This window comes from Epinephelus fuscoguttatus, linkage group LG5, assembly GCF_011397635.1.
Source record: "Epinephelus fuscoguttatus linkage group LG5, E.fuscoguttatus.final_Chr_v1".
Taxonomy (NCBI): Eukaryota; Metazoa; Chordata; class Actinopteri; order Perciformes; family Serranidae; genus Epinephelus; species Epinephelus fuscoguttatus.
Window position 1 is genome coordinate 29,460,618 of NC_064756.1, and position 16,069 is coordinate 29,476,686.

Here is a 16,069-nt window from a genome sequence, read left to right on the forward strand (position 1 = left end):
CCTCTTAGAAATACAGGTACGAAAATATCGCTTGCATCGTATGGAAAGGGAAACATTATGATGTTTTGTAGGAGAAAATTGTTATATTGATATATTGATGATATAATAAGGAGGTAAGAAAAGGTGTAAATAGAGAGTCATAAATAAATGTGCATAGATAGGAAGAAGAATACAACAAGGGTAAACAATAACGTGTCTATTTGTTTTACATTTTCAGATCCATATTTATATTCTCTCCTGATTTCCGATCGTTCCTCATTTCCTCCAGCAGGGGACCGAGCAGAGGAAATCTGGGAGGAAAGAAAAAAAGCAATCCAGGGATCTGAGTCAGCAGCTGCTGCGGCTTCAGTCTGTGCCTCCTCCTCAACTTCCGTGGATCGATTTCAGCTCTGATCAACATTAAATCCACACTTCAGTGTCTATCAATGGACATGAACGAGTTTCCATTACTCTAACAAGCATCATTGGAAGGAAAAAAAGAAGCGGAAACACAGAGGAGCGAGAAGCCTGTGGTTGATGAGGTAACTCAAACACGCTGTTTTTTAAAGTTTAATTTGGTCACATGCGCGACTTTAACTTGTATCTCTCATTACCTGTATGTTTACATAGATAAAAGGATACTGAACTTAGTGTTTGGATGCAAAATGGAGTTTTAAAGTGACCTGGTTTCAGTTTTGTGTCTGACCAAACCAAACTCTTTCTCCTCTTCTCCTCCTTTTACGTTACCAGCAGCTTTGATGAACAAGAGGATTAAAACAGATCGACACAGTAAGTGGATCAACTCTGATTACAGTTGTCTGGTCTGGCTCTGCATGTGCTCATGTTGCCACACAATGGATCACAATTATTTTCTCTCATTACACTTTATTGTTTGACTTGGAGCTGTGCCTGGCTCTCTCTGTAGTCTATACCGTGTCCATACTCTTGGGGGGTACAGTCTATGTTCTGGTTGCCTGGGGAAATACAACAGATATAAAGATGACAGGAGGAGAAAATGAGCTTATTTATACCACATTCATAGAAACTAATACAAAGTGTTTTTATGTTGTTTGAAACTTAACATTTTAAATACAAGATAAAGATATGGTACTTGGACTTTGGTAACTTATTCCTTACTAATTACGTATGCAAAGTTAAATACAATTAAGGATTTTTGCAGTCAGTTTAGATCAGTTGAGATACTTTTTGTATCACATGAGGAAATCATTTTTGTAGCAAAACAACAGAAAAACAAAAACATCAGAGGACAGTTAACAATGAAGCTGCAAGTAATTTTCATTATCAAATAAATAAATAAATAATAAATAAATAAATAAATTTAGTTTAGTTTATTTGCACATACATGTAGAGAAAATACAGGAAAAAGAAATTAAAAGTTAAAACATTGTGCAGGAGAGGTCAGAAGCCAAAAATTGCTTATGAAGACACCTCCCATATTAAATAACAACAATCATAAGAAAAGGATAAAAGCTCCAGACTAAGAAGTATCACAAAATTGTTTAAGATGTACAATTTACAACAACGAACACAAACAAATTACAAATAAATCAATGAGGTGTTAAGAGTCTTTGCAAATAAGAGTCCTTTTCAGATGTTTTTTGAATAACAATAATGTCGATGATGATTGTAGAGATGGATGAAGGTTGTTCCAAAGAGATAGTCCTCTGTATTTCAATGAATATTGACTAAGAGAAGTCCGACAATATGCAAGATAAGCTGTCTGTTTTGTTCAACCAACAGTCCAAAAACTGAAAGATGTTCAAGTTAATATTCAAGAAGACTCCGAAAACCAGTTCATATTAACATTTGAGCAGTGTGATACGTTTGGGGGGGTTTAGCTTGAAAGGGATACAAAAACAATCAGTTAATTATTACAGTAGTTTCATATTAATAGTTTCAGCTGTAGAACTGAAGCAGTGATTAATGTCTCTTTTTTTTAGTTACTCTTTATGCCATAATTCTGCTTTAGTTCAACATATGTAATAGATTGACAGAAAGATAATTTTCAACACTTTTAATCATTAATTACTTGTTACAAAGTTACAATGAAAAGTGGCAAACACTCTATTTCCATGGGCTGATTTTGAGACAATGGGCCCCTGGGCACAGGTATGCAATAGGACCCACCACCTCCTCTATGTAGGTGCAAGACACACAGACTCTGTGACAGCTTTGCCTCTTCTATTGCTGTTATATTGCATTTCTTGGTATGCATCCTTTTGTCCTTTTGTTTTGTGTCTCTTTGTGATTGTTTTGGCCCTCTTGCAGCTCTTTTGCATCCCTTTGTGGTCATTTGAGCCTCTTCTTGGTCAGTATATGTTCAACTCAGTAACATTCTGTAGGTGAAGGCCAGGGGAACCCTGACAGTTTGGGCCCCTGGGCTTGTGCTGGTAGGCTCACTCAGGAATCCAAAAGGTTCTGCTGCTTTTTGTCTGTTTTATGCCTAAGTTTAATATCTGTGGGTTTGGATTGTTGGTTTGGCAAAAAAGTCAATTTACAATTATATGTAATGCTATAAAACAGAGAAAAGCATTCATTTAACATCTTGTAAATTTTATTCTCCATAGAAACAGGAAAATGAGCAGCAGGTCTCATGTATATAATGACTGGGCCATAAAATCATTCACTGCAGTCTAAATATTATAAAGAAACAGATTCAACTAGTTAAAATGGCAGATTATTTATGCTGCTGTCTTTCTCTCTCTGTCCAGCTCATCACATGCCCCTCTGCTAAACATTTACCACAAAGCTTCATGTCCGTCCGAGTTTCAGCCATGAGTGTTCTTCCTCCTGTCCGAAGGGACCGCATCATCGCTCAGCTCCCTCAGGTAAAATCATCTACTCTTATCAAAGCCTAGTTGTCCACCATCAGTCTAAAACAGCCTCACAAGTCCCCTTTTTTCTCTTGTAGTATTTCAAGAAAGAGGCAGCTCTTCACACGAAGGAGGATTTCAACAATAAAGTGAAGACGGCCTGCCAGGAGCAGCGCACCGGCACTGTGGGGTGAGAGCAGGCACCAGCAACCAGATGATACTGGATTTGGTGTTTTTGTGGCATTTATTCACTTGGTGCTGTCTTCTTTTATTCCTCTCAGCAGATTTAAAATCTCTAAGGTCATTGTTGTGGGTGACCTGGCTGTGGGGAAAACATGTCTGATTAATAGGTAAGCTCAAACACACATCAAACACCGTCACTGGTGCAGCTCTGGAAAATAAATAACTGAAAAAGTAATAACTCAACTTCAAGGAAGCAAGAGTCCTCTGGATCACTTATTTAGAAAGTGTAGAAATGTTAAACCTGCATTAAAATACACACTGTAATAGACTTTTACTTTACTTTATTTCAATTTAAGGTTATACTTCTACTCCACCAGATTTTCAAAGGGAAATGTACTTTTTACTCTCGTGCTATGGATACTGTGCTATAGATTAAAATATAAACAACATACTAAAGTCATCAGTTATAATATCCCCATAGTATGATACATATAATAATATAACTCTCTGAAAGGCCCAATGAGTACTTTTACCTTAATACTTAAAGTAGCATTTGCCTTTGAAGTATATTGAATGAGGAACTTCTAACAGGCTATCTTTACTGTGCTACTCTTGTTACCTTTATTTAAAAGTCCAGTGTGTAGGATTTAGGGGATATAATGGCAGAAATGAAATATAATGTAACAAGTATGTTCTCATTAGAATATATTCACCTAAAAAGTCTGTATTTATAACCTTAGAATAAGCTGTTAATATCTATACAGGGAGCGGGTCCTCGTCCACGGGGTCCACCATTTTGTACTATCGTGTTTCTACAGTAGCCCAAAATAGACAAACCCAACACTGACTTTTGATAGGGCCATTTGCATTATTGCATTGGCCACTGTACTTAACAGCCCCTCTGCGACCAGCCGAACGGCGTCAGAAAAACACAGATCTCTAACATGAAACTGCTTTATTCAGTGTTTTTTCTGGTTGTAATCAGCAGACAATGAACACTGAAGGAATCCCAACTAGAGTCCACTAAATCCACACACTGCTAAGTAAAATACATGAGTACATCTTCCACTACTGGTCATAGGATATACAGTATGTACTAAGCCTTTTTATTAAAATAGATGTAGCGGTTTCATGAGGAAAGTATGAATATTTTAAAAAATGCCATCGAAATGTCACAACCCTTTTAAAGGACCATTCATTCATTCATTCATTCATTCATTCATTCATTCATCTTCTAACCACTTCATCCTCTTGAGGGTCGCGGGGGGGGCTGGAGCCTATCATAGCTACATCGGGCGAGAGGCAGGGTACACCCTGGACAGGTCGCCAGACTATCGCAGGGCTGACACATAGAGACAGACTACCCTTTTAAAGGACCACTTCATCCAAATTTAAAAGAAACATATATATTAATATATATATTTCCTCACAACCTCTGGTTGTATCTGGTTGTGCAGAAAGTTTAGAAGTCATTTGTTCAGAATTAACTAAAATTTTTCCATCTCAGTGTTCAAAGCATTAAACATTAGGTTTAAGGCATTTAAAAAGGCAAGTGGCTTACTTAAAAGGCTGTGACTAATCCACAGAACATGCTATCAGCAGTTTTCATTGTAACTGTACTTTGTACTGAAAAAATAGTCCCTAAAATACTGTATATTTTTCTGTTATTATGGTAAACCAACCCTTTAAAAAAAAATGCTGGATCCAAATGTTATTTTATCAGATGGTAGCCAGATGTGAATAGTTTAATGTTTTACTTAAATCTTTAAGATTTTATTGAGATATCTTGATCAAATCCAGATAAATTAGATCAAATATATGACCTCCTTTATTCAGATAAATACTGATGTCATTTTTTTCATGTTTTCAGATTTTGTAAAGATGCTTTTGATAAAAACTACAAGGCAACGATTGGTGTTGACTTTGAGATGGAGCGCTTTGAGGTGCTGGGTGTTCCTTTCAGCCTGCAGCTGTGAGTCTAATGTCTTCATTATTACACATCAAACAAACAAAGTAAAATGAGTGTGTCTGATGTGACGTTGCTCACACCTCTGTCTCTATGTTACAGCTGGGACACTGCAGGCCAAGAGAGGTTCAAGTGCATTGCTTCTACGTACTACAGAGGAGCCCAGGGTGAGAGATTTGTGTGTTTCAGGGCAGCAGATAAAGAATGCACTGAAGTCTGTCCTCTTTTCATGGACAAAATGTCAGGGGGAAATAAAAAAGCTTTGTGTTTGTTACTGGAATTCTTGTCTCTTAAAACTGTTGATGTCATGTTTTCTTTTCCTCCAGTTGTGATTATTGCATTTGATGTAAATGATGTCGCCTCTTTGGGCCATGTGAGGTAAGCTTATTCATTATGAGCATAGTGTTGGGTGCAGGTTTTCATCTCAGCTGGAGAACTTAAACTTGGCTTATTCTGTCTGCAGGCAGTGGCTCGAAGATGCCCTGAAAGAGAACGACCCCACCGCCGTCCAGCTGTTCCTTGTTGGCACAAAGAAAGACCTGAGCGTACGCTTTTTTTACTGTTTAAAGTAGACATGCCTGTGAACCTTTACTGGAGGCAAATGTGAACTGTTTGGATTGTTGCCAGCAGCACAAAGCGTTTGTGTCCCAGCCCAAACCTCAGGAATGTAGTTTCCTTGTCCTTCACTTCATGAGACTCCAAAGCTTTTCTGATAGAGGCTGAAATTATGGTCATAAAGATGTAAACTGTATTTCAGTAGTGGTTGGAAATATAAAGCAAAATTGTTCTTTTTCAAGAAGTTTGTAGTTTTTCTTGAACTTTTTTGAACTTTTTTATCCTCTTTTACTTTACTGTAATTTTTGCAGAGATGATAGGAGCATGCTGAGATGTTGTTGTGATTGTTTATTTGGATTTGCTGATGCTGTTGCCTTTTTAATCCCTAAAAAAACAACACATTAGATTACTGGATTACTACTAGAGAGCTTCTCATGTCCCTGAGTCATTCCCTCGCAGTGGAATAAAATATTCCAGTACTCTTATTGCCTATGAAAAACAGTAACATTTTATAGTGTTTAAAACTTCTGAGCTGAACGATTGGTCAATTAACAGAAAATCAGTTGTCAGCCATTTCAAACAAAAATACAAAAACATCCCTTTCTCTGATTTCTTAATTGTGAGGATTTGCTATTTCCTTTGTCTTAAGTGACAGAAGACTGTTTATATTTGCATTTCAAAGTGTTAGTTGCCCAAAACAGGCAATCCAAAGGCCTCACCTTAGACTGTAGGATAATATCTAATTAGTCCCACAATTTTGTTACATAAAACACGTTATCAGTTAAGCAGGAAAATAACTGTCAGATTAATCAGTAATGAAAACTACAGTTAGTTGCAGACTTTTTGAGTTTAATGTGATTCCAGCATATCTAACTTTGCCTCTGGTCTCTCTGACAGTCTCCTGCTCAGTACTCTCAGATCGAACAAGACGCAATCAAAATAGCACAAGAGATCAGCGCAGAGTATTGGGCTGTGTCATCACTGACAGGTAAGGGTTTTATGTTTTAATGCAGTAAAATGAACAGTGGCAGTAACCCCACTGTTGACTCAGGGACTGTTTGGAAATTATTAGTCAAGGAGGTGGGGGCAGAAAAGTAGGAGGGTTATAACATTTTTGTTTTTGTTTTTGTTTTTTTTTTAATAATTTTTTCACTTTAGTATTTTCTTGCAGATCATGTTGCGTTGCAAAATGTGAGGAAGTTTCAGAAGCAAAACTATTACTTTTTGTCATGGACAATGTTACGCAACTCTTAAAGCACCTCTGCTGCTTCAATCTGCATGAAATGCTTCCAGTTGAGGCAAAAGTAAAAACGCTGCAGAAGAAAATATCTGGTTCTCTATTTGGGGCCCAATAGTTGGGCACCTTAATTCACCATCTAATTACTGAAGTCCCTACTGTGAGTCACCATGTCTTGTTATTCTTGGCCATATTTCCTTTCTGTTTATGTAATAGGCTAAATGCCTTTTTTTTTTTTTTCAACTTTTTTTTGTATTTGATTCGAATATGTTTGTTAGTCTATTTGTATATGTAATTTTTTCGAGATGAAAATTAGAAATAATATATATTTTTTAAAAAAAGAGAGCATCTGGTCCTCTGATAAAAAGTTGAAGGTACAAGCCTGTGCATATAAAAACTATGATTCTAACTATGATGACCGTGAATTTCAGCAAGAAACATCCCATAATTAGGTTATAGTTCTTTCATGTGTGCCACTAAGAGAGGTTGGGAGCTAAAGATTACTGAAAACAAAGCTAGAAAATGGTTTTATACACAACATTTTGGGGTCAACTTTGGTTGAATTTAGCAACTGTGGCACCATGTGACTGCAACAATGAAGCTTTTTGAATTGGCTGCTGCTCTGACTTGATTCTTCTCCATGGCATCAGCAGCTGAGGCTTGTAGAATTTAGGTCCGTCTGCCATGCCAAAATGATGGATGGATAAATAATGATTTCTCAAAAAGAAATTAATAGTTAAAACTGGTGGTACCGTAAGTCTACATGGTTGTTTCATTATCTGGGAAGGTCCTGTGTTTCTTTGTTAAGGATGTTGTTGAGAAAAAAAATTAAATGGAAATAAAGATTAATTATTAGGTCTGTGTACAACAGGACACTGTAACTGTTAAGTTCACCATATGTATAAAATCAATTATAATATTGTTAATATTACGATACTTAAATCAGGGATGAGTAGAGACATTTCGGAGAAGGGTGCGGCAGATTTTTTCAAAATGAAAGTGAAGATCAAAAGCTAATGTTAATAATCCTAGAGAGAGTCTTGCTTTTATTTTTTTAACAAAAAAGGTCAGACGTAAGTTTCAGCCCTCCTCCCCACCCCAGTAATTTTGGCACAGTCCCTTACTGATCTATAAATTTTTTTTTTTTCATTCTGTAGGGGAAAACGTCAAAGAGTTTTTCTTTCGAGTTGCATCTTTGGCGTTTGAGATCAACGTCCTCGCTGAGTTGGAGAAAAGTGGAACAAGACAAATTGGGGGCGTTGTCAGTGAGTATCCAAACTCTCTGTGATCATGAGCTGTCACATTTGTCACACAGTTTTAACACCCAGCTGTTCATTTGTTTCAGAAATTAACAGCAATTCAAACAATCTGTACGCTGCATCAAAGAAGAAACAGCCCAACTGCTGCCAGTAAGGATGGAAGTATAGAGTCAAAGGTACAGACTGCAAATGAGGGAAAGACTGGAGGGATTTCTGTGGTCAAAGCAGAAGGAGGGACGCTGGAGTTTTACTTCCTGACATGTTTGAGTTCAGTTTTTCCTGGCCTGGAGAGAGTTTTCCTCTGTGGGATGTGGATTCTTGTGGTGTTGCTCAGTTTAACTTGTCTGGAGTTACAGAGTGACACAGCAATTAGCCACACAAAAAAATGACTGTTCTGTTCTGCTCCTGCAGAGATGCCAGAGAGTGACTGAGGAGGTTTTTAACATGGTGTTTGTGTCAATGCTTAAATATTCAGTCTTGCTGCTGTAGTTTGTTTAACAATTTCTGGTTCACCTTAAAGTCAGCTGTTTAAAATGACTGTTTTATGGTACTTCACCTCTTTTTATATAATACTGTAGATCAGAGGTTCCCGAGCCTTCTAGAAGAAGTAAAAATGTGCAGTAAATGACAAGAAAAGAGCAAAAAATAGAGGAAAGATTGAAACATTTTAAAGTCCCTCTCCGGACACATTTTTAAGTATACTAATATTTTGTTTAGCGTGGTTTTCCCACATAGCAGTTAAAAAAAACCTCTGAAAAGGGGCTTGAAGCAGATCTACTCTCTCTCCCGCATTGACAAATTTGCTTTCAATAAGTTTCACTTTCTCCAGCACCGCTTGCGCTAGGTTGACCAATGAAAGATCAGCACATATCTAAAAGGCTAGTGTTAGCGTTAAAGGAAACATCAGAGAGATTCAGTCATACATGTTTGAGCCTCAGTCAGACCCAGGCACAGATGACGAGTATCATGTGCACCAAAATCGGTGACTAGCAAACATATCAGAATAGGAAGTGTAGTCAGCATCTTTTATTTGTGTTTTTTTTTTTTTTTAGCAGGGGCGGGGGGAAAAAAGAGTATTGCCGTATTTTACATGGCAACACTGAATGAAACACGGATGCCGTTTATCACTTTTTTTATTCGCTAAATTATTAATATTGCAAATATAAATTAAACTCTTGGTAGCCTACTAGAATATTACCATCAATTGCTGTATCTGTCCACTAGATACGTGTTGCTGCAACAAAAATTATTGAAGTGAAATGGACAGACTGAAAAATGTATCTTATTAGAAAAATTATGTATATGTTATCACAATGCGCAAAACATGCAAAATCGCAGTAATATTGTATTTTAAGTATTATGATAATAAAGTATCGGAGGGTCTCTGGTTATTCGCACCCCTCTTTGTTAGCTCGTAGGCTAACTGGCAGTGGCTAAAACCGTGTTAATGGTTGCGAACACAATAGTATCTGCTATAACGGCATTTTTGGTAGATCGTGAAGCTCCCAAATCTGGTTTTCATCTAAAAACTGCGCACTCTGCCATGTTTGCTGACAAAACTTTCACTATGCTAATGCTAACTCTGCTCTCTGTACTGATGAGTCCACTGTGCGCTGGAGGTTTCAGGTGTCTCTGCTGGTGTTGTGTCAAAGTTTGTGACACCGTCGATATTTGATTCCTGTATTAGAAAGAGACTGACTTTCATTTTACTGACGTACTTAATCAAGCGTATGATTTTAGGAAAATATCCAGACATCACCCCCTTCAGTAGAGGAATGTGAAAACACCTCTCTAGTAACAAACTTTTCACAGATACAAGTCGGTATAGTCAATGTCAGACATTTTGTAGACATAAACATAAGAAAGCACATTTTTGAGTGGAGGGGGACTTTAACAATTTCATGTAGCAGGAATATTTTTTCTGATTTCCTTATCCTGATAAGCCCTTTAAGTTATCTTGTGAGCCCTGTGATGTGTGGGTCCCGACCTCAAGGTTGGAACCATTGTTAGATGCAGACTTTTTTTAATCTACAGTGTATACTTCATAGGTACTTCTTGCTTTTTGTTTACAATCACATCAGTGACTGAATTGGGATTATCATTTTTTTTATATCAGAAACTGAAATAGTTTGTATGAATATTTTAATCATTTATTTTCTTTAAAATGACTCATGATGTGTTTTACATGTAATAAAAAAGATTATAAAAACATTTAAATGTGATATTTCAAAGTTATTTAGTTGAAATCACAGTTTAGCTGTCGCAAAACAGATTTCAGTATATTAAAAAAACATGTTCCCCTTTGTCTTCTTTACTGAAGTTGTGAGAAGAAATCATGTTTTCTTGTTCAGTTGAAGCTTTTGAAGAAATCGAGATACTTCCGGTCAACTTGGCTCTGGAGCTCTTCGGGGATGCAGTGAGAGAATTTGTAGTGTTCTTTGATCCACTTCCCACCTTCAGTGTTCTCGATGGCCACGGCGGCTACACCTGCCGGAAACAGTGTGTGATGTCTATTTTAAAATGCTGAGGATCTTTGAATTATGTCATCATTATTTAACCATCTAGACTGACCTACAACAGTGGCTCCCAGCCTCTCCACCAGCTTGATGGCAGCCTTCATAGTGCCTCCGGTTTCTATCCATTGGTCCACTATTAGCACCCTAATACCTACAGGAAACGGAGACATGTTATGTACTTGCATCCAATTTTTACCTAAGTGTTCACATGTTTAGCAAAGTCAAATGATAATCCTCTTTTAAAGTAAAGCATAGCAAAAAAAAAAAGGATTATAAACATATTAGACAATGTTAAAAAAAAAAATGAATAGTTTGCTATAGTGTATCCAGTGCAAAATATAAAGCAAACAGCACAAATAACACAGTGGTACATAAAATTATTTGGTGTTTAAATGTCCAGATGTACAAATATAAATATGCACAAAAAAGAGTGAAGTAAATAATTAAAATTAAATCTAACATTAACATCTATCTCTTGGCTCAGTGTCTAATCCTACACTAAAGGACTAATTCAAACTGTAAAAAATAACTGAATAAATTTAACATATCTATAGATTAATAAATCTCTAATAGTAGTTTCCACACTTATAGCAAACAATTGTTGGCAGAGAAAAAAAAAACTGGAATACAGGACTTAAATATTATTTTTGATGTATTAAAAATGAATAACAGAGAATCTAACTCCAAATTGATGCCCTTAATTTCTGATATTATGTCAAAGACAGTCCTCCAACATCAACACCAGAGGGTGCTGTGTTACAGGGAATAAATGGACATGAAGTTGAGGAGCCCTGCAGTTTAAATCATGTGGGTTTTGTAATGTAAAGTTAGTTTAAGACTATTAGGTCATTAATTGATTAGTTAATCGACAGAATCAGCAGCTATTAACATGATAAATTAAACATTTAAGTCATTTTCTGAGCAAAGATGGCAGATTTGTGTATGGTGGTAGCAGCTTCTCAGATGCGAGCTTATCAGATTTATACCTTTATTGGTCATATATGATAGTAAAATGAAAATCATTGGGTTTTAGACTGTTATTTGAATAAAATAAGCAATTTAAATACATAACCTTGGGCTGTAGAATATAATTAAGGGCATTGTTTACCATTTTCACTATTTTGTATGATTAATCGATTAATCAATCAAATAATCTGCAGATTAATTTACTATGAAAGCCCCTGTTCACATAATGGATTTTCCATACAGAAATAAGTATGTTATAGCCTTGTCAAAGTCATCTGCAAATCTTTAGTTTATATGTTTAGATTCTGCTTATTATTTTAATTTTAATTTAATTTTTTTGTAAAATGATGATCTAAGTAATCACTGAACCTGTGTATTGTTTTTCGTATGGACATTATCCAATTATAAGACTGAATATTTACATAAAAACACAAATAACACAAGTCTAAACTAATTTATACCCTTGTCAAGACACATAAACTGAAGTGATGTGTCACACGCCTGAGGAGTCCAGACATCACCAGCTGTGTAAACATTCATCTCCTCAGGAGAAATAACTCACATGGTGAAAGAGTGAAGAGTAAAAGAAGATTAACCTGGTTTTAGCACATCCAGTCTTACTTCCATAGTCTTTTCTCTGCCTGTGTAGTCGCTGTAGGTTTGGTATTCAGTAGAGACACACAGGTGTCCTGCTTTGCGGATAGCCAGAAAACCTTTGCCAAGGGCGTTGGCAAGAGACGCACCTGAAAAAAGAAATTAGCAGAAATATTCATCCACATCAACAGAATAATATCTCAGAGATAATCACCATCTGTGGCTAAACCTCAGTGTAAACTAGACCAAGAATGCTTTTGCACAGTGTCATGCCATGTGCTATGACAGTATCTAAATTTAGTATATAAGGTCAGGGATTAGATTTCCAGATCTACGTACTAGAAGAATAACAACCTCTTGGAATTAGTGTGACACACCAAGTGATAGCTCTTAAACTGCAATCTATACCCTTCTTGAAATGAATTAGTATGTGTTCTTACCAAGAATAAATCCCATTGAATCTATCCCGGCAACCAGGTCAATGGTGTCGCTGTGGAATGGGCTGAGAAGGTCTTTGACACAGTCTGCAAGAGCCTGACACGAGTGCAAAGACAGTAAATGCACAACATGCAAAGTGTGCACTGGAAATGCACACACCACTTGTATCTTTCTACTATAAATGACTTTAATACTCCGTTCAATCAGAGAGAAGACAGTAAAAACACTATCAAGTAACTAGAAATCATCCCCTCCCTCCCTCCATACCTGGGAATTGCAGTAGAGTCTGGACGGATCCAGCCAGGCAAACTTTGGTCCTTTTGTGTTGGGTGCCATCAGAGAAAGGTACCATCCTTTATGTCTGTCTGCAGGAGCGGCCAACACGTCCATTTGATAAACAACACTTCACGTCTGTGCTGTTCGAGGCAGAAACTGGGGTGAATGAAGCAGACTGTGAATGAGAGAGTGACCAGTCTCAAGTTCCAGTGGGGTGAATGGTGGGTGGGAGGGAGAGGTCTGTTTATAACGCTGACCCAACCATTAGCTGACCAGCCCTGCAGTCAGCTAATGATTTGATGAGCAGTCTCGGCCTCATCGACCATTACAAGCAAACATATGTACTTCTGTCAGTACATCAGTTAGCAGAGCAATTTTTGCTCTGAGGATGCAGAGCAGAAAAGTGCAGATAACATTTGCCAAGGAACAGGAAATGCTTCACTGTCACATTGGTTTTCTTCTTAAGCTTAAATAAAGTTTCTTTTCCTTAATCTTGACACCATGCTCCGAGGAAGCTCTTTAAGCTGCTGTTTTTTGCATCCAGCTCCGTCTTGTTTTATGGTAGTGTGGGGAAAGTCTGTTTTCCATGATTTAGCTCACAACTCCTGTACACTTTACATCTCTGCCAACTATTGCCCAAAGCACATTAGAGACTTTTACTTTCTGTAATGCATTTTTCTTGCACTACAGATAATCATTACTTCCCATTTATGGTGTGAGAATAGAAACTTACAGAGTTACGGTCTGTAACTGTCAAACTGAGATTGTTCTCACCTAAAAATAAGAATTATGGTGTGTTTGTTACCTTCAAATATGCTGTTTATATTTGTATACAGAGCGGCCCCTCTTCCACTGAGTCGGCCATGTTGTTTCTACAGTAGCCCAGAACGGACAAACCAAACAGCAACTCTCAATAGAGCCATTCGCAACTTTGCTTTTTCATGTTTTCACATCGGCCACTGTAGTTCACCTACATGCTTGACATAAATTGAAATTTCAGTTCTGCAACCTCACCGCTAAATGCCATTAAATTCTACGCACTGGACCTTTAAAATAGAGCCTCGTGTCACATGGAGTCTGTAGCGCTATGGCTCATTTTCTCACTTGTATTGTATGTAAATTTAACTGGTTATAAAACATGATGTTGGACGGATGTTTAAAAGCTGCTACAAAAAATGCTGCATTACTTTTTGAACTTGTTGTTTCGTAGATCCCTGTTGTAAAGGATGGTTAAATGGAGAAACTCTGACCACTGATCCTCAAAACATGTTAACCTTCCTGGTGTCCTTGGGTCAGTTTGACCTGAGAGAACAAAAGTTACACAGTGGACAGCATTACATTGTTAAGGTTATTTTTTCCCCCACATGCATGCCTCAGGTTGTTATCCAGAGCTGCTTCAGGTGTTCAGAGTCACCCGAGTATCGGTGTCTAAATAAACTCAGCTTGTGATCATGTTTACAGCTGGGGAGACAAAATCCATTATCTTACTGTATTCCCAGTACATTCCCCAGTTCTCAGACTGGAAAGGTTCTTAGAGTTATTAAATAAACGGATCTGAAATTTCATCGCAGTTTTGTACAACAGATTTCAAGCTGAGTATTCACCTCTCAGACAGCAGTGACTGTACTTTCCCACAGTGGTGTCTTGTGTATCGTGAACTCAATGAACTTACAATAAATGCATCAATGAGCCAGTGCTGGAGAAGCTTCCCCGGGCTAACCCCCCAAAGAAAGTATTATCTCCTCTATATGTGTATGTAGACCAAGAGCCTATTAGAAACTAAGCTAACAAACAATACCTATTAAACAATAAAAAATATATATCTATGGCCTGTGCAAATTTGAAAATTTCAACTTCTACTCGTGCTTCACCCTGGATGGCTTTTACCTTTTCATTCTCTCTTACTCTGGTGCTCTCCAAATACACTCTTACACTTTAACATGTTTGCACACTTACAATATGTGCAATGTACAATGTTCTGTTCTTAAATCTAGATGTATTCAAAAAACTATTTTGAATACAATTTGCTTTCATTCTCAAGCTTTCAACAGCTTATCAGGGTGCTCCGTCTCACATCTCCATCATTTCTAATGAATTGTACATGTACTTTTTCTTTATCTGTTTTTGTAAATATGAATAAATGAATGTAATCCGAGCAGATACTGACATATAAACATGTCTGACTGATAGTGCTGCGTGCTGATGGATTTCTCTCTCGAAGAAATGCTTAACTCTGCAGTAACAATTTCTGTTTTTAGCCACCAGATGTCAGTATAAACAGACCGTAAACACATCACTGACACAGGCTATTATCACCTTTTAAGTTGATTTGATGAACTTGTGAGCAAACAGTTGCTTATTTACACATGCAGCTGGCACAGGACAACATTGACATTGATTTGGAGTCGTGTTTATGTCCACTGTGTGAATGCATGTCTCTTTTAAGCTCTGTTTTTGGTGCTAAATGTTCAACAGTGTTTACCAGCTAGCTGCTAACGTCACTGTGGAGAAGCTGCCTGCTGAGGCCAAAGACAAACAGATGAGAGCTGTAAATCAAAACAGTGAAGACCACATCAAACTGAATAAATAACAGCAACAACTAAGGGATTTTATGTCATGCATCCAGAATTATATTAATCTCTAAATTACTCAGTACCACTGAAACCACACTTTTTCCTGTTGCCAGCAGGTTAAGTTAACTATACTACTATAATTATCAGTGTCTTTAGATTTAGCCCTCATTAGGATATTGATGAGGTAACTACATCCACTCATAACTCTGATCCTAGATTCAGACACTGACTTTCTAACACATCCAGGGGGCGCTGTTCTGCAGCTAGCCTGACTGAAAGGAGAATTACCCAGTGGGATGCCCATACAACACATATTTCATCAAGGGTCACCTTTCTGATTCACTGTGCGCTGTTTGTTGACTCCACATGGACTCAAAATATTTCCAGCAGCCTCATTTTGGGTTGCCTAAATCCCTCCTGCAGTCAGTGACCACTTTAATTCATGAGAACCCTTTTCTCTCCCCCCTCCCTCAAGATTTGGTCGAATGTTGCCTCTGCTGATTTTACATCATTTTTCTCCGCCTTCCAACAATCCGATTTCAGTGCCTTGAGTAGGCTGGATCTCCGCCTCTAGAGCTCCATAAGACCAGCCATGTGACAAAACACTGGGCTGATTAGAAACCCAACCTGAAAGGAGGGTTTTCTTTTCTTTTCTTCTCACTTGTTCGCAGATGCAGAGGAATTTGCTGTGCA

The 16,069-nt window shown here is 37.5% G+C and overlaps 2 protein-coding genes across 4 annotated transcripts; one reads left to right on the plus strand and one right to left on the minus strand.

Annotated features, from left to right (window-relative positions):
• Window positions 1-258: 258 nt before the first annotated feature.
• rab34a (RAB34, member RAS oncogene family a) lies at window positions 259-9,988 on the plus strand. 3 transcript variants are annotated; one of them, XM_049575722.1, is made up of 12 exons: window positions 259-521; window positions 733-768; window positions 2,712-2,828; window positions 2,912-3,003; window positions 3,095-3,163; window positions 4,867-4,968; window positions 5,065-5,129; window positions 5,289-5,340; window positions 5,426-5,507; window positions 6,415-6,505; window positions 7,912-8,019; window positions 8,100-9,988. In XM_049575722.1, exons 3-12 carry the CDS (start codon window positions 2,754-2,756, stop codon window positions 8,165-8,167), a joined length of 804 nt encoding a protein of 267 aa, XP_049431679.1. In that variant the 5' UTR covers window positions 259-521; window positions 733-768; window positions 2,712-2,753; the 3' UTR covers window positions 8,168-9,988. The 3 variants fall into 3 exon arrangements, with proteins under 3 accessions (XP_049431679.1, XP_049431678.1, XP_049431680.1); XM_049575721.1 differs by having other exon boundaries at window positions 260-521; window positions 730-768; XM_049575723.1 differs by having other exon boundaries at window positions 263-521; window positions 730-768; window positions 3,098-3,163.
• Window positions 9,989-10,138: 150 nt separating this feature from the next.
• Window positions 10,139-13,027, minus strand: zgc:174895 (uncharacterized protein LOC100126024 homolog). The gene is made up of 5 exons (XM_049575733.1): window positions 12,795-13,027; window positions 12,530-12,623; window positions 12,092-12,238; window positions 10,585-10,680; window positions 10,139-10,500 (listed from the first exon to the last, which is right to left on the minus strand). The coding sequence occupies exons 1-5, from the start codon at window positions 12,915-12,917 to the stop codon at window positions 10,361-10,363; spliced, it is 600 nt and encodes a 199-aa protein (XP_049431690.1). The 5' UTR covers window positions 12,918-13,027; the 3' UTR covers window positions 10,139-10,360.
• Window positions 13,028-16,069: the final 3,042 nt, after the last annotated feature.